Genomic DNA, 22,647 nt, shown 5'->3' with positions numbered 1-22,647 from the left:
TTAGTTTTATTGTGTAAAGATGTGATAAATTCGTACAATCTCATTCATTGATTATTAATGAATATTAACCATGGTATTTAGCATTTGATATAAGTGAACCATGATACCACCATAGTAAGTTTTTCTAAGGCATCTTTTTAAAACCAAAACCAAAAAAACATGGTTACTACACTTTTACCACAAAAAACATGGTTAATTTTCCTAAGGGGTGGATTTAGGGTTGGGTTTGGTTTAATTGCTTTTTAATGATCGTACGAATTCATGTTAATTAGCCACCTCGTAAAATAGCTCAAAATTCCCGTGAGATCACAATGAATAAACCTTTACCAGAGTCAAATAAAGTTGACACAGATGCCAGCTCCTTTGAAATGATCTGTTTATTAAGTCAGTTTTACACAAATTTGGTTTTGTGGTACAAACACTGTTGGTTAGCAAGATATCTCTAACAAACAACAAAGCGGGTCGGCGACTAAACGCACAACCAAAGCTTTACAACACAGCCACATGACCATAACACACTGTCTTTTTGCTCCCCCTGTTGTCTTCAGTGTTTATTTGTATAGGCACACACACACAAACACACATCTCAGACAATGTGTGTGGAGTGGTGTTGAAATGAAATGGCTTCACTACCAATAAATAGAGTATAAAAATGCAATTGTAATAATTTTATTATCAAAAAATTAAAAAACAAATCATAAAATATAGCAAAGGCACTGAACGAAAAAATACCTTTGGCAGTCCAGGATTTTAAACTGATAACAAACCCCCCAAAAAAGACTATGTCTTTACCCACAACAGTAATTGAACATAATAAAAATAATACATAAATAACATAATACTACCATTTTCAGTACTGTCAATTATCATATCCAGTCATTTTTTTTCCTAAAATGAATTTTGACTAATATGCACCAGATATTTCCAGTTTGACTGAGAGCATGTTTGCGTTCGCAATGGCCGCCTGTCAACCTCTGTTACAATGGCACAATGGTTAAAAATGGCACATAAGGGTGGCTGCTCAAATTTGTCCTAAGACAATTAGGGTTGATAGCGAATATTGTGACACCAAATATTGGGTCATATCTGTCAGACGGCTTCAAAGATTTGTGACACGCATCAAATGACCCTGATGAAATTGTGCAGTAGTGTGACTGAACGTCTGTTTATGCTAAATAGCAGACGTTAGCACTTAATGTACGGCTAGTGCTAAAAACCTGTCAATACCAGGAGAAATCGTTGATTTCTACGCACAACGTTCCTCTGTAATGCAAAACAATAACAATATTTTGTAGAATCAAAAACAGAAGCGCAATAACATAAAAATACTAACATAGTATAATTTGATCACTGTTAATCCAGTTGACAATACAATGAAATACAGATATGCAGTATGATACCATACACGTTAGGTGTGTCTATAATATCTACCCAGGACCTCTATCAAACAAAATGCCTCCCATAATCTTTTTTTAAGTGAATAAATTGATGTTTTTTTCCACTTTGCCCCCTTGCATCCTATTGGTTAATCTGCTGTCTGGCATCTTTACCCATAAACACCTTTCTTTGGTATAAAATACATCCCTTATCCTTTCATCTACATTCTTGATCTTTCTATATCTACACATACGCTCCTCTTTCCTCGCATGTAGCAAATATAAAGCTACCTACATCTTTTCCGGTGAACGATTATCTGTATCCCACTTAGAAGTGTCCCGCATCTATCAATACTTTCACAAATCTACCTCAGTAAACACCTTTCTCTGTACTACTACAACTACTTCACTCTTACCTTCTAAAAAACAGCCTTAAACCTAAAATAACACTTTCTTGTGTCCAAAACTACTAAAGGCTGATCATCCTGAAACAATAAAGCTTTTCTCCTTATCAAACCCACACACACATGGATGCTCTCCAGGTCATGGTGTTAAGATCTAGTCCAAACATGCCTCTGAAGAGCTTGGAATTTGCTGGCTCATCGCTGCTTTGAAACTAATCGGTCTGTTTGTGGTTTTTTAGCCCTGAGAGGGAGTGTTTTGGGCATCAAAGTTCAACGAAAACCAATAATCTGTTATTTTTTGGGCTGAGCAAAGAAATCCACAGGGATCAACAGATAAACACCAAGAGAGACCATGTTCCTACAGGCCAAAACTTAAAGAAATATCCAAACAAGCTTGTCTCTGCCTGGAACATTCCTGGAAGTTGAGAGTGTGTCTGAGATTTGTACCTTGCGTTAAACCTTGTTAAGGTTAAAGTGTCCAGAAACCCTCAAAAGTCACCTAAACCAATCAAGAAACCACAAGAGTACCATTCCAGAGAAACACATGGTGCTTGCACGCACGTTCCTGTCAGGACTCGATCACAATCAACCAATCAAAACCTTCCCAGACTTGATCCGAGATGTTGGAGCCTTGAAGTACCAAACACCACACATCCTGTGTTAATGATGTAGAGGGTTCTGGACACGGCTCCTTTACAAGTTGATCAAGGACCAACTGTGTTATTCTTGAATCATGGTAAGCAAACACTGGCCTCTCTAACCCGGTGGTGAGGTGAATTTATGTATGGTGTACCTTGAAGTCTAGAAGTTCTTGAGCCTGGAGGGTGGACTTTGTGCTCTGAGGTCCTGGGCTTTTTCTAAGCAATCAATACAAACTCAAAAATTAAAATAAAATAAAATAATAATAATAAAATGCGCTGTTCACCTGACAACAACTTTCTCTGGCATCTCTCAAGGAAATGACATACATAATTTAATATGAATTGAACAAACAAAAAGGCACTTATATAATTCCATACACTCCATTGATGTGATTTTGCTCAATACAAGGATCAGTACAAGTTTGATCATTACATAAGTAGTTTAAGTGATATATCAGCAATAACCAACAAAGAAACCAAACAATTATATATGTCAGTTCCAATCAAGGAAATGAGAGATTTAATTATGTTATTCTGTTATTCCAGTACTGCCAGACCACACCAGTTTTGAATCACTAAATCTACAAAAAATATTAATAAATAATAAACAATAACAGTTCTTTTGGAGCAAGACCCTGGTTTCTTGGTTTGAAAGTAAAGACCACAATACGAAATGTGCTCTGTGAGTTTTAAGGTGCTTTATAAACTCAGGTTGGCTCTTATTGTTGTCTCGTCAAGGCCGTTCCATGATGTCTTCTGTAATGCTAACTCACCTTTCATTTAATATGTAAACATTTAATTTCACCTCTTGCCTATAGGGGAGATAATGTCCCAAAGTACCGACTAAAACTTAACTGGCTTGAAACGCTTAAAAACTGTGTATGGGATAGGGTAGTGTTATGGGCAGGGTATGGTAGGGTTAGTGGTTAGGGGCCAGGAGTTCAGGTTAGGGTAATGGTTGAGTACAACCTCCAATATCATCCCATCAAATAAATGACTCACATTCATAGAATCCCAGTGTTACACTGGTCGTCAACAACATGCCAAACAAACACCTCCCACTTGTTTCAGCATCTTTCCTTCTAGGCACCACTCAGTTGGCCCCCTTCTCTCTATGACAGGTTGTTGCTGATGTCCAGGGCTTGTTGGTACACCTGAGTCATATCATCCAGGTCTCCTAACAGAGAAAAGCTGCTGTTATCCCCAGGGGACCGCTGTGCCCCTCTACCAAATTTTCCACTATGCAGTGGTGGAGCTGCCTGGAGCCCTTTGAAGTTAGCAAGCTGAAGAAGGTTTTCTGCAGACACACAGCTTCTGATTTTAGGCCGGGTGATGGGTGGGGGCCAGTCAGTGGCGCTGAAGGGGCTGTTGGTGATGGTGTCACTATCCTGCCTCACGATGCTGGATGGGCGACTCTGACTGCGGGATAAACCGGAATCGCCAGGTGCTGGCTCTCCCAGGACACTCATGGGAGGAGCTCCACTGTATGTGGAATACTTCCCATTGCGCTTCAAGATGCCTTTCCTCCCAACGGCTCGTTTTGGTGGTGAGCTAGATCCAAGGGGTGTGATGTTGCCACCTAGCAGATCAGAAGACTCACTGCGCTCCGGGGAAGAATAGTACCCTGATTCCCGTTGTTGGTTGTTCTTTAGGATCCCCTTCTTTGGAAAAACGGAGATCATCCTACTAGGGGAGTTGCCTGTTAGTGTTGGCTCCTCCTCACCTTCATCAGCTTCAAGCCCAGTTTCCTTCTCTGGGGTTTCCGCACCGGACACCAACTCTATGTCGTCCATACTTGGGGAGTGTTGCTCATCAGATAGTCTTGTCTTCAAGATGCTCTTCGGTCTCTTCAGGCCCAAACTTTCATCGCCATTACAGCAGGAAACTCCAACATCGTTCTCTTTCTTGGATTTTTTGGGCCGTTGACGGACCAGCAGGAATGGCTCGGACCGGACGGCTTTGGTTGGACGGGGCTCGGTCCGATTCTGCCAGTCGATGAGACGGGCCAACATGGGTGAGCCAGCATCTCTTTGAGATTCACAGTCACATACGCTAGTCTTCCATCCCCAGTTTACCCACCAGTGATTTGCGATGTCTTCCACTGTGGCCCGACGCTCAGGGTTGACCATCAGCATCCAGCGGATCAGACCTCGAGCATCTAACAAAAAAACGGATTATTAAGACTCTTCACTAAACATATTATCTCCTAAAAACAGTTACAAAAAAATTATGTGATTGTGATAGTATTAAAACTAACTACTTTAATGTAAACTATTCCAATAAAAGTAATATAGCACCGTATTTAAATGGCAGTTTCAATAATAGAACAGCACTGCCATGATTTTTTGTAAAATACTATGGTTTTATCATCTAATATCACTAAACCAAAATCCCATGGTATTACTTTCCAATACACCCCTGTACCATTTTTCTACTAAAGTAAGAGTAAGACCAAAAGTAAGACCTTTTCTCTAAGTTCCAGTACCTGATGACTGAGTCGGTTCACGATACTCCCCGTTGCTGATTTGCCGGATTAGATTTTTGTGGTCTCCTCCATCAAACGGCATACTGCCATAGACCAGCGTATACAGCAACACCCCCAGGGCCCAGCTATCCACCTGCAGACAACACATAATCATCAGGGGACACCTCAAGAACATTTATCACATTATGGAGGAAACAAGTGATATACCAGGTAAAAACACAGACAAAAGGGGCTTGCATTATTGTAAATGAAAGAACACATGAAACTGTGTTTGGACTTGCATCTGACAAACAACTGGAGAGTCCTGCACAAGTGCCAAAGGACTTTTGTTTGTTATGCATCATATTTATGTGCTCTTGAGGCATTTTAATGTAGTAGTTATGCAAGTCCTGTGAGGAGTTGGATTAAAATGTAAAGTATGTGGGACGGAAAACTTAAGATGGCACCACCGGTCTGGATGGTTTTCCAGGTTCCTGAGCTGTCTCTTCAGAGGAAATCATTCAGAAACCAAAGTAATTGTTTAGCTTGTAGCAAGAAATTAAAGCGGCTCTACTGCTTTTATTCACTTCAAGGTTTGGCTTTTCACCAAAAGAGTTCTGTCATTTTGATTACAGCCTTTACATTGTACTGTTTTTGTACCCCAAGGAAAAAACAGCAAATTATAGCAGTCAACTGAAGAAAAAGTACACCGAACTGCTGCTACTGCCTTGGGCCATATACAAAAAAAGACACTCAAAGTAAACCATTTGGGTCATATATGTTTATGCACCAGTTTTGTTTTTTAGATCTTTAATCTCTCATTTTGAGTCTAGGGCAACTTCGGGCCAAGCTTAGTTGAATCACAGAAACTTAAGGAAAAAAAACACAGCTTGTTTTTAATGGTTAGAGGACAAGCAGAAGGCATATGGAGGTCTTTTCCTATACTGTAGGTCTCAGGAAATATAATCCCATCAAAGAACAGAATAAGACTCTGTGAACCACACAGACAGTCTATGAGATATCACAGACGTTCGCAGATGATTCACACGCTATCAACATTAAATTGTGGGGTGTTTCATTTACAGTGATGCAGGCCCTCAAGGGTTTATGTTGAGGCAGCATATGCCATGCAGGCCTGCTGTAAACCATCTCAGCATGTTTTTATGATACTGAAAAGAAGTTCAACCCAAAAGGGCATCTTGTGTCGTTACTCAGAGCCCTGAGTTTTGTCGTTCAGAGCGGGCCTCACCTCTGGACCACGGTATGGTCTTCCATTGACAATCTCTGGAGATGCGTACAGTGGACTACCACAGAAGGTCTGCAGAAGCTTGTCTTTATGGTACAGGTTGGAAAGGCCAAAATCAGCAATCTGAAACATAAACAACTATGAGAAACTATCTACTGTATCCGTCTGTCTGTCTCTACTCTCTGTCTGTCTCTACTGTCTGTCTGTCCGTCTCTATTATCTGTCTCTTCTGTCTGTCTGTCTGTCTGTACTATCAGTCTCTTTCTGTCTGTCTGTCTGTCTGTCTGTCTGTCTGTCTGTCTGTCTGTGTGTCTTGTCTGTCTGTCTCTATTATCTCTCTGTCTGTCTCTATTATCTCTCTGTCTATCTCTATTATCCCTCTGTCTGTCTCTTTTAGCTCTCTGTCTGTCTGTCTGTCTGTCTGTCTCTACTATCTGTCTTTCTATCCGTCTCTATTATCTGTCTCTTCTGTCTGTCTGTCTGTCTGTCTGTCTCTACTATCTGTCTGTCTGTCTGTCTGTCTGTCTGTCTGTCTGTCTGTCTGTATTATTTGTCTGTCTGTCAGTCTGTCTCTACTATCTGTCTTTCTGTCTATTTCTTCTTTCTGTTTCTTCTGTCTGTCTGTCTCTACTATCTCTCTGTCTGTCTCTTCTGTTGATCTGTCTTTTCAGTCTGTCTGTCTGTCTCTGCTATTTGTCTGTCTGTCTGTCTGTCTGTCTGTCTGTCTGTCTCTAATATCTGTCTGTCTCTACTATCTGTCTGACTGTCTGTCTCTACTATTTGTCTGTCTATTTGTCTGTCTCTACTATTTGTCTGTCTGTCAGTCTGTCTCTACTATCTGTCTTTCTGTCTATTTCTTATTTCTGTTTCGTCTGTCTGTCTGTCTGTCGGTTTCTTCTATCTGTCTCTAATATCTGTCTGTCTCTACTATTTGTCTGTCTGTCAGTCTGTCTCTACTATCTGTCTGTTTCTTCTGTCTGTCTGTCTGTTTCTTCTGTCTGTCTGTCTGTCTGTCTGTCTGTCTGTCTCTACTATTTGTCTGTCTGTCTCTAATATATGTCTGTCTCTACTATCTTTCTGTTTCTTCTGTCTGTCTCTACTATCCGTCTGTCTGTCTCTAATATCTGTCTGTCTGTCTGTCTCTTCTGTCTGTCTGTCTGTCTGTCTTTCTGTCTGGCTTTTTTTCTGTCTCTTCTGTTGATCCGTCTCTTCAGTCTGGCTGTCTGTCTGTCTCTACTATTTGTCTGTCTGTCTGTCTGTCTGTCAGTCTGTCTCTACTAGCTGTCTGTCTGTTTCTTCTGTCTGTCTGTCTGTCTGTCTGTCTGTCTGTCTGTCTGTCTGTCTCTAATATCTGTCTGTCTCTCCTATCTGTCTGACTGTCTGTCTCTACTATTTGTCTGTCTGTCTGTCTGTATCTAATATCTGTCTGTCTCTACTATCTGTCTGTCTGTTTCTTCTGTCTGTCTGTCTCTAATATCTGCCTGTCTCTACCATCTGTTTGACTGTCTGTCTCTACTATTTGTCTGTCTGTCTCTAATATCTGTCTGTCTCTACTATTTGTGTGTCTGTCAGTCTGTCTCTATTATCTGTCTGTCTGTCTGTTTCTTCTGTCAGTCTGTCTGTCTGTCTGTCTGTCTGTCTGTCTGTCTCTACTATTTGTCTGTCTATCTGTCTGTATGTCTCTAATATATGTCTGTCTCTACTTTCTTTCTGTTTCTTCTGTCTGTCTCTGCTATCTGTCGGTCTGTCTCTAATATCTGTCTGACTGTCTCTTCTGTCTGTCTGTCTTTCTGTCTGACTTTTTTCTGTCTCTTCTGTTGATCTGTCTGTCAGTCTGTCTCTACTATCTGTCAGTCTGTTTCTTCTGTCTGTCTCTAATATCTGTACTACTATCTACTTCTGTCCAGGCAGCTTAAAATATTTTACCTTTATGTTACAGTTTTCATCCAGTAGGACATTCTCCAGTTTCAGGTCCCGGTGAACAACACCATTCTGTAGAAAAAACACAACAGGATGGATTTATTAGCAACACTTCAGAGATAAAGAATATATTGTCATAGCCTAAAGAATGTGACCAAAAAACCACCATCATCTGCTTCCCAAATACAATGTTGTAATTGCCAGATTCAGACATGATTGTGCAATTAGACCGTATGCTTTCACTAAAGCAACGTTCGGGTTACAGCTCGGAAACTCATCCATGGGGGAATCGAATCTGAGAAAGTTCATTACACATGTGTTCGACATGAGACTCTTTCAACAGATGGGACACTTTCTGGTGTCATCTGGCTGACCCCACCCAAAATCCTCCCCACAGTGTGGTTGCCCAAGGCAATCATGACTCACTCCCTTCTGGTGTCTGGGAGCTCCCCTTCTCTAAGATATGACATCACGTCATATTGCGCAAAAAACAGCCCACCCAGTACAGCCCACTGGGGTCTCGATTGGCTCAGAGCAGTGCATTGTAGGGGAACAGGGCTGAATCATTCATCAGATGTGATTCGAGATTCCAGCTCATTTCTATACCCAGTTATAATGTCATATGGCTCAACATGGACATAATCATAGTTAATGGACATAATCAGAGTTTAAAAGTTTTCAAGTACTCCATTCTGATAAAATGTATAAATTGATCAAATATACTGGTAAAATGTACTGATGGAATACACTGTAAGTTGCTTTGGATAAAAACTGCCTGCCAAATGTAAATGTAACTTTGAAAGGGTTCATAGATACACAAGACAGATTTATCTATGGTATGCCTGACATCAATATGCAGTTACACACTGACGTAAAGTAACCTGTGCAATTCAGAGGAAAAATTGGAAAGCGAATGAGCCAGCAAACCAATCCACAAAATAATCAAGCACATGAACAAACGCCGTCATTGGGTGGTCGATTACTCTACCGACAGATTTGCGAATACCAAAATGTATGACACAAGATGCAAAGCTGTTTCACATCAGTATCGGTCATTCCAGGATTCCTCCCAGACGGACAAGATCCAAAGATAACAGTCTTGTACCTCATGGTCAGATTTCATTGAATAACTTGCACGTGCAGGCGGTGCGGCTCTAGCTTTGAAAAAAGGATTGAGAAAGAGAAAAAGGAGGGAAATAAGCGAGGTTCGTACCTTGTGGCAGTAGTGCACAGCAGACACAATCTGTCTAAAGAAGTGTCTGGTTTCTCTCTCCGTCAGACGGCGGCGTTCACTGATGTAGTCGTAGAGTTCGCCTTTACTGGCGTATTCCATGACGATCACAATCTTGTCTTTATTTTCAAACACTGCAAAACAAAACAACACAACACTTAAAACCTTAGCAGTGCTGTTTTTTTATAACGTCTGTGTTTATTCGTGATGAGATTTGTTTATAAATGACCAGGCCAAGTCGGAATCTGTAGTATTTTGGGGGGGTACTAAATCACATAGTACTGAGTGATGTACAGAGTAAGTTATCACAGCACTGATTCTATGTGGGCCTGTTTGTGATCTTATGTTTAATAAAATTAACTTGAAAGTAAACATTTTATTTATTCTAGTTGGCATGCATGAACTTAGAAACAAACAATAATACAATTTACAATTAAGTTATATTGCCCAGTGTGTTTATCCCGTGAGTGGACATTTGTGAAAAGAAGGAGTTTTTGTTTAACTAGAAAGCCGAAGATGCGTTCAAACAGACCGATTCGACTTTAAGGAGGCGTCCAATCGAAAATAAACATCCACTATGGCGCCCTGTTTCTTCAGAATGCAACCCACAAAAGTACAACTAAAGAAACTGGTAGATGTACAAAAGACGGCTTTTGTTTTGTAGTGGCCAGTCCAGAAAGTTCAGCAGGTCACTGAAAAATCCTCTAACAACCATGAAACGCTAAAAAAATCTAGAGGAACAAACAAAGCAAATTATAGTCCGACACAGCAGAAAGTGGCTGTTTCTGCAAAACCCCAAAAATTCTCGTACTGACCACCCCACCCAACGTCTGGCACTGCCGGCGGCCTCCATCGCACATCCAGCAAGAGAGAGAGAGAGACACAGAAACAGTTCTCATCTTTCTACAGAATCTGTCCTGCCCATCACTGCATTTCTACACCACAGCAGGGAGTGGGAGTGCAAAGCCTTCTGGGATTGTGCAAACGTTTAGGGGCAGACAGAACATATCTCACTGTTTAAAGATGAATCATCCCACAGTGAATCTTCTCACAGTGTCGCTGCATATCACAGCAGACTGGCAATTTCGACAGGGCTACAAGAAAATGAGACAAACTTACATTTAAAAACTCCCTTAAATGCCTTGAAATGTGCATTTCGAAACAGAAAGTTAGGGTGGGGGATATTGGCTGGCTCCTGCCCTTTTAAAAATAACCAAAAGCATTTAGTTTACCTCACAGCCTGGAAAGCGATGATAAGATGAAGTGCAAAATGATGTCATAAAATTCGAGGATCCGTATTGGCGGAAGTGACAAGACTCTGTTTTTAAATGCATATATGTGAATTTTGTCAAGGTTTTGAAGTTTATAGAAATACTTAAGGCAAACATATTCATAAAGAATGCCAAAAATGTTTATTTTTTATTTGATGGGGACTTTTAAAGAGGCATTCAACACTTCAGATTCTTTTCAAATTTAAATAATCCTCATAAACGCAAAATTTTTGACCTGAAACAGTTTTTCAATATGATCTCTATAAAATCAAAATTGTACAATTAACCAAGCTACGCTTCCCTGCCAATTACGAATATTTCCGGCAATTCCACTATTATCCACTATTATCTGCTCTTCCACAACTTATACAACCCAGAAACAACACCTCTGCGACTCCGCTCGCTTCCTGTAATCACGTCACTACTAGCAAGCTCCTGATTGGTTAACGCGGCACGTTTTTCCGGCAAAGTTCTAATTTTTCAACTCACACGTTTGTGCTAAATGCCTCATTTGCGCCGCAAGACCTCCAGACGCACATCAACGCGTCTTTACATTGACTTAACATTGAAATCATTCACTCTTGATGCCTCTACCGCGGCTGGTCTGAACGCAGCATAATGGTGCGTTTACACAAGCCGCGGTAGAGGCGGCAAAAACGCGCTATTCGCGCGTAGTTGGACGCTTGAACATTTGAGTTAACTCGCTTCATTCACCTGTGAAAGCCGCGCGTGAAATTCTAGTAATTCGAGAAATTCACGCGGAAATTCGCGTCATGAGAGGGGCTTCTGAGACTCAGCTGAGACTCCGCTCGCTTCCTGTAATCACGTCACTACTACAGCAAAGTCCTGATTGGTTAAGCCGGTGCGGAAATCCACCGGAGTTCAGATTTTTCAACTTGGGCGTTTCCCGCGGCAACGCTTAATTCGCACGCAACGCGCCTTCCACGCCATTCGTGCCGCGCTTACAGCGTGTACCGCACCACAGGATAATAATCCGTGTGTAATTGCGTCTTTGCATTGACTTAACATGCAAATCACCCGCGCTTGCCACCTCTACCGCGGCCGGTGTAAACGCAGCATAAGAACGGTGTGTATGTTTTGAGGATCGCTCGGAGTCTGATCCCTATCAAAAGTCCTTCACAAAAATGCAATTATTTCAGCTTTTTGCTCCATATTTTGTGTTTTTGAAGAAACCTACCCATATTTGAGAGGTGATAAGAACAGAACAAATCAAGGTAGGATGAACCTCTTTTTTTTGAAAGCAGAGGGTATGTTCATTTATTTGATATATTGTATGTTTATATAATTAAAGAAGAACATTTTCTAACATTTCTAAGGCATTAAACTTTTGTGAAAATCATGAAAAATGCTGGCACTGGCTGGCAACTTTAAAAAAAATAAAACGCTGGCGGGGAAAGAGTTAATGTTATAACTAGATACCCTATGCAGTTTTCTCAATTGCTAAATGCTGACATAGAAACATCCAGACAACCCTTACAATAAATTAAGCATGGTTTTGTAACGTGTTTTAATAGTAAAACCCTTTGTAAATGATAAACAATACAATTACCAACTAAAAACATGCTTTCTGCACTTAAACTATAATAAAACCTGCCATTTTTGTAAGAGAATTCACATTTATTTCCACGACTACCCTACACATACGCCAAAAAACTCAAACTCTGACACTAAAGTAAGAAACGCAACGTTTATATTTTCAGAGGATCGCTTGAGCCAGGCCAACCACAACACAGGAGGAGCCGAAGCTTTGAACAAAGGCGAATACAGCAACTCCTCAAAAATATACTGCTCTATAAACCCAGACGGACTTTGAGCGGAAAACCACTGAGTCAGCTCGCTGAAAAACGCCAGTCGTGCCGAAGGACAGACAGACGCTGAGCGTCTTTAGAAATCATCAACAACGTTTCACCAGAGATCCTAACCGGCAAATTGTGTGTTGGCCAGGAATGGGGAAAGAAAATTCCTTGGATTATCAGGTTTAGTCACCGTTTATCACTGACTTTTCATAGATTATTAATAAACTTATGAACTAATAATTAATCAGAATCGTATCACTGCACCAACATATTCAATCTGAACTCAGCTGTATATGGGCGAGAAACAGAAAAACGGATACCTTCATATATAGAGATGATATGTGGGTGACGAAGAGATGACATGATTTCAATCTCTCGTCGAATGTGAACCATGTCCTGTTCATCCTTTATCTTCTCCTTCCTGATGGACTTGATGGCAACCTGAAACAGAGAGAAAGAGAGTCCCCATTAAAACCTATTAAAGTCCCCATGAAATTAAAACGGACCATTCTTATCTTTTAAAGGAATACTGCAGTGTAGGGATGGGCTGATAAATCAACCGATGATGCTCATTTATTATAGCATGTCCAAAATGCCCCTATTTGGGTGGACAAAAATGTGCGGTTTAATGTCTCTGTATCTTTAAATGCAAATGAGCTACAGCTCCTCACTTCCTTTCAAAGAGACAGCGGGTGCTTTCACTTAAAACCGATCTCATTACTACAGTCTTAGACAATAGCATCTAGTGTAGGGGATATATCGGCGGAAGATGCTTGCTATGCTTCTCAATGAATTACGGTGAAATGCCGCTACATCCTAAAGCCAGAGGGCGCTCTCACGCAGAAACTCAATGTGCGCTGCAGACAAAGAACCAGACACATGCAGCTCCAGGAAATGTCTTAAGGATATATTTATATTGCTGTTCTTCAAACCTTTTCAGGTATTTTCATGATAATAAAGAATATGTATAATGATTATGTTTGACGAGTGTTGCTTTATCAAATGCATGTTATAAACGACTCAAACTAACAGTGATTTCAGATTGATAAGGACTTACTGATCAAAAGCCGTAGTACATGAAATAGCTGTGAATAATATTGGCTGTGCGATTCAGAAGAGTTATCGGCCATGTATTATTAGTGTAATCTAGTAGACAGAAGGCAGTTGTTAAGGACAGAAACTATAGTAATGCAGGACTGCATTATAAGTGGGCGGGGCTTTAACAATGTGACCTCACATTGATAAGAGAATCAAAATGGCATGTCTAATGAGACTGCTTTGGTTTAATGGGGATTAAAACACAAGGAGCAGATGGATTTTTTTTCATCGTAGGGTGGTTGTATTCACACCTTGCCAACACACATTTATGTCCAAACACCTTGTAAAAGTGAATTTTGCATAATAGGTGCCCTTTAAAAAAACATATTTCACACATTTAGAAGATGCTTGTTTAAGCGCAGGGTTTACCAAACTGAGGTAAACTAAACTAAACAAATTGAGGTGGTTCACCAGGGAATTGCAGGGAGTTTACGAAAAACGATTATTTAATTACAAATAAATCATAAAATGTATATAACTAATTTTAAAATAAAAAAAATCACTTTGAAAACACTTGCTAACAAAAATACATTTGATTAGTTTAATCTGAATGTCATGTGACCACTACACAACACTACAATATATCAGAAAACTGAAAACTTATGCAGATACGTTTATTGTACCATTTAAAAATACCAGTTCTGGTAATAATAACAGTAACTATTTAAAACGGATGAAAAGCTAAATGTTAAACATGCAAATGTGCTATTAGATTATTGAAATATTTAGTAATTTAGGTCAAGGGGGTTTGAAAACCCGTTTTAGTGTTTTAATCTACTTTTTTAATATTATTTCTGACACATTTTCTTGACAGATGGGGGATGAGAGGAAACGATGTGGGTGAAGCAGGATGAGGAAATGACATAAGTTAGATAAGAGTACCACAGCTAAATGTGTCACAGCATGTGTGATAACCACTTGGTCACACCTTTGACAATAACAAAAAAAGGGCAGAATAACACCTGAGCAGTCTGAACAGACATTTTATATGTCTAAGATTCAGCTTTAGTTGACCGAACCAGACTCTCTCTCACACACGCACATATAAACACATATGAGAGCTGAGCATATTTTCAGCTTGCTGGGGTGTAATTTTACCGATGGTTTCTTGGGAAAATGATGGTTCAGTGTTTAAAGGCATAATGAAAGCTCTCGTGTGGCCCTGAGGGTTTGTGCGGTTTCTCCATGTGATGGAAATGTACACGTTCAGATTTACAAACGTGCAGGTATTCACTACTAGTGGGCATAATTATTATTTTTCGGCATCCAGATTATTTTTGGTTGTACCTCAGACAAAAACGGAACCTCAATTTGTGCTTTCCGATTTCTTCTGAAACCCAGAAGATTTGAATCGTTGCATAAAAATAGAGCTGGTGTGGCGGACAGGAGATGCCCTGCTGACCGATAGGTGATGTCATTGGGAGGAAAAAGGAAATGACAGCGAATGATTTCCTGTCTATTTTTGTCATCCGTCCTATCTCGCTCCCCCAGGCGTCTACTACACCTTTAAAGCACAAACGGAACAATGTATAGTTTTACGATGAACCTTAAAAATAAAGTCTGTGTTTTGTGATGATGTCAGACCCCTGATGGTCACATGGACGCATCAACATCTCCAGTCAGGTCCGCCTGCATGTTCTCAACGTTGCAAACCACTGTTTTTCTCAGAGAAACCAAAACCACATGTTTCCAAGGAGCAGAAGGTAAATCACGGAGCATATCCATAAAAGGAAAGAGCCTAGCGGAACGCTTCAAAACTGATTATGTGGAATATAAAGGCAAACAAATCCAGAAACCAGGGCTTGTTCTCTAAAAGCTGTATAGCAACCCTGCTAACATTAGACTCTTTATTGGAGCCTTTTCCATGATCTCATATAGTTATGTACAGCCGAAGGTATTCACCTCCTGCCAGGTCTGCCGGAGATGGCAGGAATGCTAATGTTGCCGTTTGTTCACACGCAGCAGGGATGAGAGTTTAAAATAATCATCTGGAAAAAAACATGACAGCATAACGACCAGCAGAGCTTTTTATTTGGTAAATTTGTGTGCGAGCCAAATGAATAAAGTTCAGTATCAATTTTAATGAACTGACTTTTATTAGTGCGGTTTGCCAAGAGAAGCATCTCAAGGTGCGTTTCCATTACCCTTCAAAGTGCGCAAACTGAAATCGTCGGCAATTTCACAAAAGCTCCTATGTATTGTAAAACATTTTTACGCTTGCATGATGTGTTTTTTCAGGCAATTTTAAAAATAAATAAATATATAAAATCGCAAAACTGCAATAAGAGCAGATTTTCGCTTTTACAGGTCACCTGACGTGCATAAAAGTCACATGATCATTCTTTAAAGATGTGAAATTGTGTACTATACCCTCCTCGAAATACCTCATACACAGTGGTGTAGTCTAGAATTTTGTAGTGAGTATACTGTGATTTTTCCCTCTCACCCTTATGCTCACTCGTCCTAGCGCGACACCTCATAAGCACCACCACACTCACAGATGCATACAGTAAAGATATTCATGTAACTTAGAGCATTCTGAAAGTGTACTCATGAACACATAAACTGAATGTGTTCTCAACATGTCAGTTTATTATAAGAAAAAAAAAGACTTTAGAGCCAATGGGTTTACAGCTGGGGAAACTGGACTGATTTTTAGACTGGTTTAGTGTTAATCAACATCTAACTCAGGAACAAAAGTTACTTAACTGTTAATTAAAATTAAATAAACTGTTTACAATCTTCAATCCGTGGCAAACACATGCATTGAAGGTGAAAAAAATATTCACTCTTTCAATAGATATTATCTGACAACTATATGTTTTTAATTAATACACATTTAAGATGACCATGAATTAACTATAATTTGCATAGTCATTGATATTAAAGCTTATTTTTTGCATATAATATAAGCATTGTCTAAAAATGAAAATAGGCTTATACTTAATTATTATTACAAGACCCTCCTGTAGCCTAAAATTTGCAAGTCTAAACTGAACATCAACGCAGACATGAATTTCCTCACAGAGGTTTAAGATCATATACATCTTGTCAAGATGATCTTGAACGCAGATATATAAATGAACACATAGAAGGGAAGTTTAACACTGTGAAGCACAAGCAAACATGCAGAGGAACTGAAGGCAGCTAAAAACCATCAGGATATAATCACGGGCTTATTTTATTGCATTTGGAGCCTTACCTCCAGATAAAGTAATAAACGGGACTGATGATTTAAATGTTGTACTCACATGTGCGTTGTAAACTCTATGGATTTTATGTTGCAGCACTGCTTCACTCGTTCACTTCTCAGTGTCGCGTGAGCAGCTACACTGCAGGTTCGACTTCATTTGGCGCTAAGCAGACCTCTTGGTGATGTCAGAGTACCGCGAGAGCGATTCAAAGCAGATTTCTCCATGTGATAACTGGAGTCGCTCTCGCGGTGCTTTGCTGTCACTTACCTGTGGCGTCACACCAGTCTGCTCCCCAGTCACTTTCGCGTCACTACAGTAATTTGATTTCATAGAAATTCATACGCCGATCGGATCGCGCAGTTCGGCAGGAAGTATATAGCCTAATATGTATTTCAACCCGCTAAAGTAGCAAGTGTAGCATGCTAATGGTCAGTGCTTCACATCTATATTATGACTAAAAGTTAAAAAATGTCACAAAACCATGCTGTTACGCATCCTCGCGCTATTTTTAGTGGGTATACGGAAATCCTTGACCATTTCTAGTGGGTATACGGCGTATACCTGCGTATCACGTAGACTACACCACTGCTCATACATGGCCGCTCCCAAGTATAAGGGGCTTTCCTTGCCATTAACGCTTGGATAACACGCCAGGGTCTCCTTTGTTAAAAAATTATTGCTAGTGCCGTGGCTGTGATATATAAACATACCAACATCCATTGCCATAATTTTTGGAATGACTTGTCATGAGAGGAAAAACTCACATTTTACGTAAAGTAATATTGGTTAAATGGAAACGCCATAATTTCGTAATAGTTTAAAGGGATAGTTCACCCAAAAATGATAATCATTTACTCACTCTCATGTTGTTACAAACCTGTAAAAATTTCTTTGTTCTGATGAACACATAGTAAGCCGAATCGATCATGAGCCCCATTGACTTCCATAGTAGGAAAAAATAATACAATGGATGTGAATGGGGCTCATGATCGGTTTGGTTTCAAACATTGCTCAAAATATCTTCCCTTGTGGTCATCTGAACAAAGGTTTGTAACAACATGAGTGAGTAAGTTATGACAAAATTTTTATTTTTGGGCGAACTATCCCTTTAATCAACATTTAAAATATATTGCAAAAGTTTTGTGCAAATCGATAACGGTTAAAAGTGTATAAAACTTTAGCGTAACCCGTCCCACACATCTTTTGTGCTGCAGGCATAAAAAATACTATAAACCATGTAGTAATGTTCCAGACAACTAGGGTTAGGGTTAGGATATTTCCCACCTAACCCTAACCTGGAAATGATGTCTGGAACGGTGCTCTTTTAATGTTACTAAACACTGTAAATGTTACTAAATACTTTCAATGCTACTTAATTCAGACGGTTTGAGGTGGAAAATATCCAAAATCTGTGTATAGCCACTTAGAAAACCTTAGCAACTGCACAGGAACTTCTGCTGGAAGATTTTATTTGTTCGATATTTCTTTTTTTTACATTTGCTAAAGTCATCGGAAGAAACGAGCCAAGCACAACCAGTAGATGTGACTCGCTCTATTTGAAAATAGAAAATAAAAACTTTTGGGAACAGCTGATCTTAGATCAGTTTAGTAACATGCTTTGATGCCCAAGATTCAGCTCGCTCAATGATGTAGCTGATCCGAGATCGGAGCTGGCTGCTGCTTTGGCCCCATGCAGGATATTAATTTTCCATGCCGTTTTCATTTCCTAATCCAAACCGTAACGTTTCGCGATCCAGTTCCACTGTCACAGTGACCTATTCACACACACACATGTGGTCATGTGATCAGTACATAACACACCATGGAAGGAATGTTCACTGTTATGCTCGGTGCTGTTTGTAAATCCACACACACAACACACAGCATGCAAAACAAACCCTCTGACATTTTTTATGTGCAGGACTGACCTCATACGTGCGAGCGCTCACATTCACATCCTATCTGTCTGTCTGCTCCGATCATTAGGCTGGTAAAGAAATAAGGAGACGAGCATTGCATAATTTCTGCGGGACTGTAGCAGGTCCCTAAAGGTCAAAGGTCAAGGTAACGCTGTCCTAGACTGCAACATGTATCGGTAGTGATAATTCACTCACTGTTTGTCTGTGTATGTGAAGGAAACCTTTATCAGGGAAGAACACGTTATGTTCAGCCACAGATAAGTTTGTCTTGGAGGAAGAGCAGTGACAGATGTTCGAGTTCATTTTTGGAGTGCATGCTTTGGTATCTTAGCACATCCAACAACTGTACTTCATATTTCGTGTGTCGAATTGTGAAGATCATGGGTTCGGTGTAAGCATCTGTGGATAAGGCATCAGCTAAATGCATAAACATAATAGAAATGTCTCCGTGGTTGTTATCAGCAGTATTTATGGCTTTTATCTATACAAGCTGTATCGCAAAGTATTTTTCTCACTATTTCCTGCTAGACAACAACATTAAATGCCTCTCTGAGTGGCTTTATGTTAATGAGGCCACAAACATGCAAGACAAATTATGCTTTACATGCGTGTGGCTTTGCAATAAACAAAAAAAAGCATGCGTCTTTGTTTTATTTTTAAACCGACGTTCAAACTAACAACAGGCTGTCAAACTCGACTGGCACAGTGCCCACTGATACAAACTGGCCTGTGTGACTATAAGTGTTGGGAAATGATTTATAAATCATTAAGCTAACAGCAAACTATATTTTTGCTTACAGCCCATAACAGCCACAACACTCCTGTTGCCATGACTACAGAAAGCACTGTGTTTTATAACCACAATATTTACATTTATGCACTTGGTAGATGTTTTTATTCAAAGCGACTTACAGTTCATTACACTTTTTATCAGTATGCATATTCCCTGGGATCGAACCCACAACCTTTGCAACTACTGCAGTAAGTACAGGAACAAAAAAGCCATGTGAATAGTGTAGGACAGTGATGCAACTGGTATAAAATGCACATAAGAAACACAAACTAACCAGCTACAAAAGCTACATGAATGAACATATCCATGTTAAAAGTGGCCAAATGGGACAGGCTGCAAAAAACATGACCAAAGAATTGAGTCAGGCTTTATAAAATTTGTGCCAACCACAGAATGTGTTTTCTGCAGCGAATTACTGGATGCTGAGATCATGAAACCATTCAAATTCAATTTTGCACGCTAAACAATTTGGGTACTGTGTTGAGCCACAACTCAACGCCCGATGTAAAATCAGCATCTTGAAGCATTGGAACATGCTAATATACCAATCACACATCCCTGTATGCATCAGAACGAATGGAAAAATGATCCGTGCAGCTGTTCTGGCTTCGGCAGGTTTGGGGGACGATGTTAAAGAACAACCAAAGCAACATGCCACAGCCCAAATAGATCTGCCTGTTTGATTATTAAACACACAAAAACCAAAAGCCCTGCCTGACCTAGATGCCCAAAGCAGAACTTAAGTCTTGTGGTGCTTCAAGCATCTGGGTCAGAGTTTATCAGTGACTCCAGGGTCAGATGTCACCCACTTTAAAACATGTGGAACAAATTGCACGATTATTTATGGTGACCGGTCAACAGCGACCTTTGGACCCAGCTGTAACTGAAATGGTACGTTGGTGAAGGCATTATGCATTTTATTGGGGGCCATTAGAGCCACTTTGGGGCCGTCAAACGAAGGATTTAAAACATCTGCTCTACGCAGCCGAGCGCGTGCTGAGCGTGCGTAGGGTGGGATTCCCACGAGAGGGACCGAAAGAAGCCAAACACAACAAAGGATTATTAAAGGCTGCTCTGAGCTGACAATGTTAACGACAAACTACAGACATTCCAGGAACTTGGTTATTGCTTAATGTTTAATTTTATTTTCATAATAACACTATTTTTTATTTATTTATTTATTACAGCACAAAATGGTATGCTCCATGGCAGTCACTCCCTATCATATACAAGCATGCTGGAAAGTCCCAACGTGCATTGCTTAATAGCATGAATGATACCAGACGGTGGTTTAAGAGTCAAACCCTAAAGCTTTCAGATTTAAGAAGTCACTATGCAACACCACCCTCATGCATTCAAACACATGCACATTTATTTTTTCGCAATTCAATTGCAAAATGCTTAGGAATTCTCGGAATACCTCTCTTCCAGAATGGCGCTCGATGGCCTTCTTGACTTTCCCGTACGTTCCTCTACCCAGGGTCTCCAGCAGCTCGTAGCGGTGCTTCAGGTTGTGTTTGTGATGATGTTTCTTTACACCGGAGCTGCTGCGTCGGACCCCGCCGGAGCCTTCGGGGGCCTCCGCCGAGGGGCCCGACGGGTCACCCGCACCCGACCTTTGTGTCTCCATCACCCCGGAGGCTGACATGTAACACTTCCCTCTACGTTTAAATACCTTGACTAAATGCTTTTGATAATAACAGTAATAAAAACTAATTAGCATATAATAAATAAATAAATAAATTACAAGACGACGTTTAATTATGTTAACATATAAACTTATTTATGATTGTCAATAATGACTCATATTTTAATGAGGTGTCTATTCTACCTATAGCCGGCTATGGTAGGCTATCTAAAAACAATAATAATAGTCTAGTCTAGTTATGAACGATAAAACAGTATGGATATAAACGGACTAAAAATATTCTACAGGTCACATTATTAACATGAAAACAACCCATTTGAACGCGTAACTTTATGGCACCTATAAAAATGCTACAATGTATCATTCACAATTAGAACGCGTGCTATTCTATTATGACACTATTTTATTCTATGACGTGTGCTATTCCATCGTGACGTGTTCTCGTTGCCGTGACGCGTTCGATCATGTCTTCACCGTTATTCCTTTGTTTCAATCTACCGCAGATAATCGTTCCGTGTCTCGACCGAGAAAGCAGCGACCGCGCCGGCGTTCTGGATATAAATCACCCTCATTCTGTTCGCGGATCTGCCGTGCTCTCGATCAACTCGGTTCCGGTGCGGGTCAGCCGTGATATCAAACTTAGTGCGCGGGGTTCGGACTGAAGGATCTGCTGCGGTGCCGTGTCTGATGTGGCCATGATTCGGTGCGTTCGCCGCGTGTCTCCTCCTCGTGCCCTGATCTCTGATGCTCTATCTGGCCCTCCGTACGAGAAACAGGGAATAAAGACAGAGTCGAAATGAGGCGGGGCCAATGCTTAAAACCCCTCTCTCTCCCACTTTTCTCTCTCTCTCTCTCTCTCTCTCTCTCTCTCTCTCTCTCTCTCTCTCTCTCTCTCTCTCTCTCAATTTTCAATTTCAATTTCAAGAACTTTATTGGCATGATTGTGTCACTTACAATATTGCCAAAGCATTATACATAAAACGAGAAACATACAATAACACAATATTAACAAACATTAAGGTGCAATTAAGCTAAGGTGCTGGGTGATGGATGAAGTACTACTGCAAATAAAATAAAATAGAATCAGAGGATATTTACAATATAAAGTAGACTTTGAAATATAAACATATGAAGTATACAAATGTACATTTATGGGGGCAGATGAGAGGTAAAATAAAAATACTGTACAAGATCAGGGCTGTGGATTATTTCTGATGGTGTGTAACTGATAAATGAATTTAGCAGCAGCTGATGGGTGTCTGTCTTCCCCCAGTAACATCTTCATTTGATCTGAGTCTGAAGATTTATGAAACTCTGGTATGAGCTTTGAGATTTTGTCAAAGTGTTTTTCTCTAAGCTCTTTATATTTACCACAGTAAAGGAGAAAGTGTGTCTCTGTCTCGATCTCACCACTGTCACAATGGACACAGATTCGCTCTTCTTTTGGGAGCCATGTTTGTCTATGTCGGCCTTTCTCTATTGCCAGACTGTGATCACTGAGTCTGTATTTAGTGAGGATTCGTCTCTGCTTTACATCTCTAACTGTGGAGAGATATTCTGACAGACTGTATTTTCTGTTTAGTGCCCGATAACATTCTAGTTTACTTTGGTTTTTACTTTCATTA

At 40.1% G+C, this 22,647-nt stretch overlaps 1 protein-coding gene across 1 annotated transcript; it reads right to left on the bottom strand.

The window, feature by feature from the left end:
- Positions 1 to 359: 359 nt before the first annotated feature.
- nuak1b (NUAK family, SNF1-like kinase, 1b) lies at positions 360 to 21,804 on the bottom strand. Its single transcript, XM_065297772.2, has 7 exons — positions 20,795 to 21,804; positions 12,691 to 12,811; positions 9,265 to 9,416; positions 8,058 to 8,123; positions 6,135 to 6,254; positions 4,907 to 5,039; positions 360 to 4,579 (listed from the first exon to the last, which is right to left on the bottom strand). The coding sequence occupies exons 1-7, from the start codon at positions 21,095 to 21,097 to the stop codon at positions 3,534 to 3,536; spliced, it is 1,941 nt and encodes a 646-aa protein (XP_065153844.2). The 5' UTR covers positions 21,098 to 21,804; the 3' UTR covers positions 360 to 3,533.
- Positions 21,805 to 22,647: the final 843 nt, after the last annotated feature.

The sequence above is a fragment of the Paramisgurnus dabryanus genome, chromosome 23 (genome assembly GCF_030506205.2).
Source record: "Paramisgurnus dabryanus chromosome 23, PD_genome_1.1, whole genome shotgun sequence".
Classification (NCBI taxonomy): Eukaryota; Metazoa; Chordata; class Actinopteri; order Cypriniformes; family Cobitidae; genus Paramisgurnus; species Paramisgurnus dabryanus.
This window is presented reverse-complemented; position numbering and strand designations above follow the sequence as displayed.

What these genes read in the sequence shown, in the direction of transcription:
- nuak1b (XM_065297772.2), bottom strand. Translation starts at nt 21,097, where the DNA reads ATGCTAATTAGTTTTTATTACTGTTATTATCAAAAGCATTTAGTCAAG. An exon ending in GACCATACCGTGGTCCAGAG is followed by an intron (nt 5,040 to 6,134) that starts GTGAGGCCCGCT and finishes TGTTGTCTGCAG; the next exon opens with GTGGATAGCTGGGCCCTGGG. An exon ending in TGAACCGACTCAGTCATCAG is followed by an intron (nt 4,580 to 4,906) that starts GTACTGGAACTT and finishes TTTTTTTGTTAG; the next exon opens with ATGCTCGAGGTCTGATCCGC.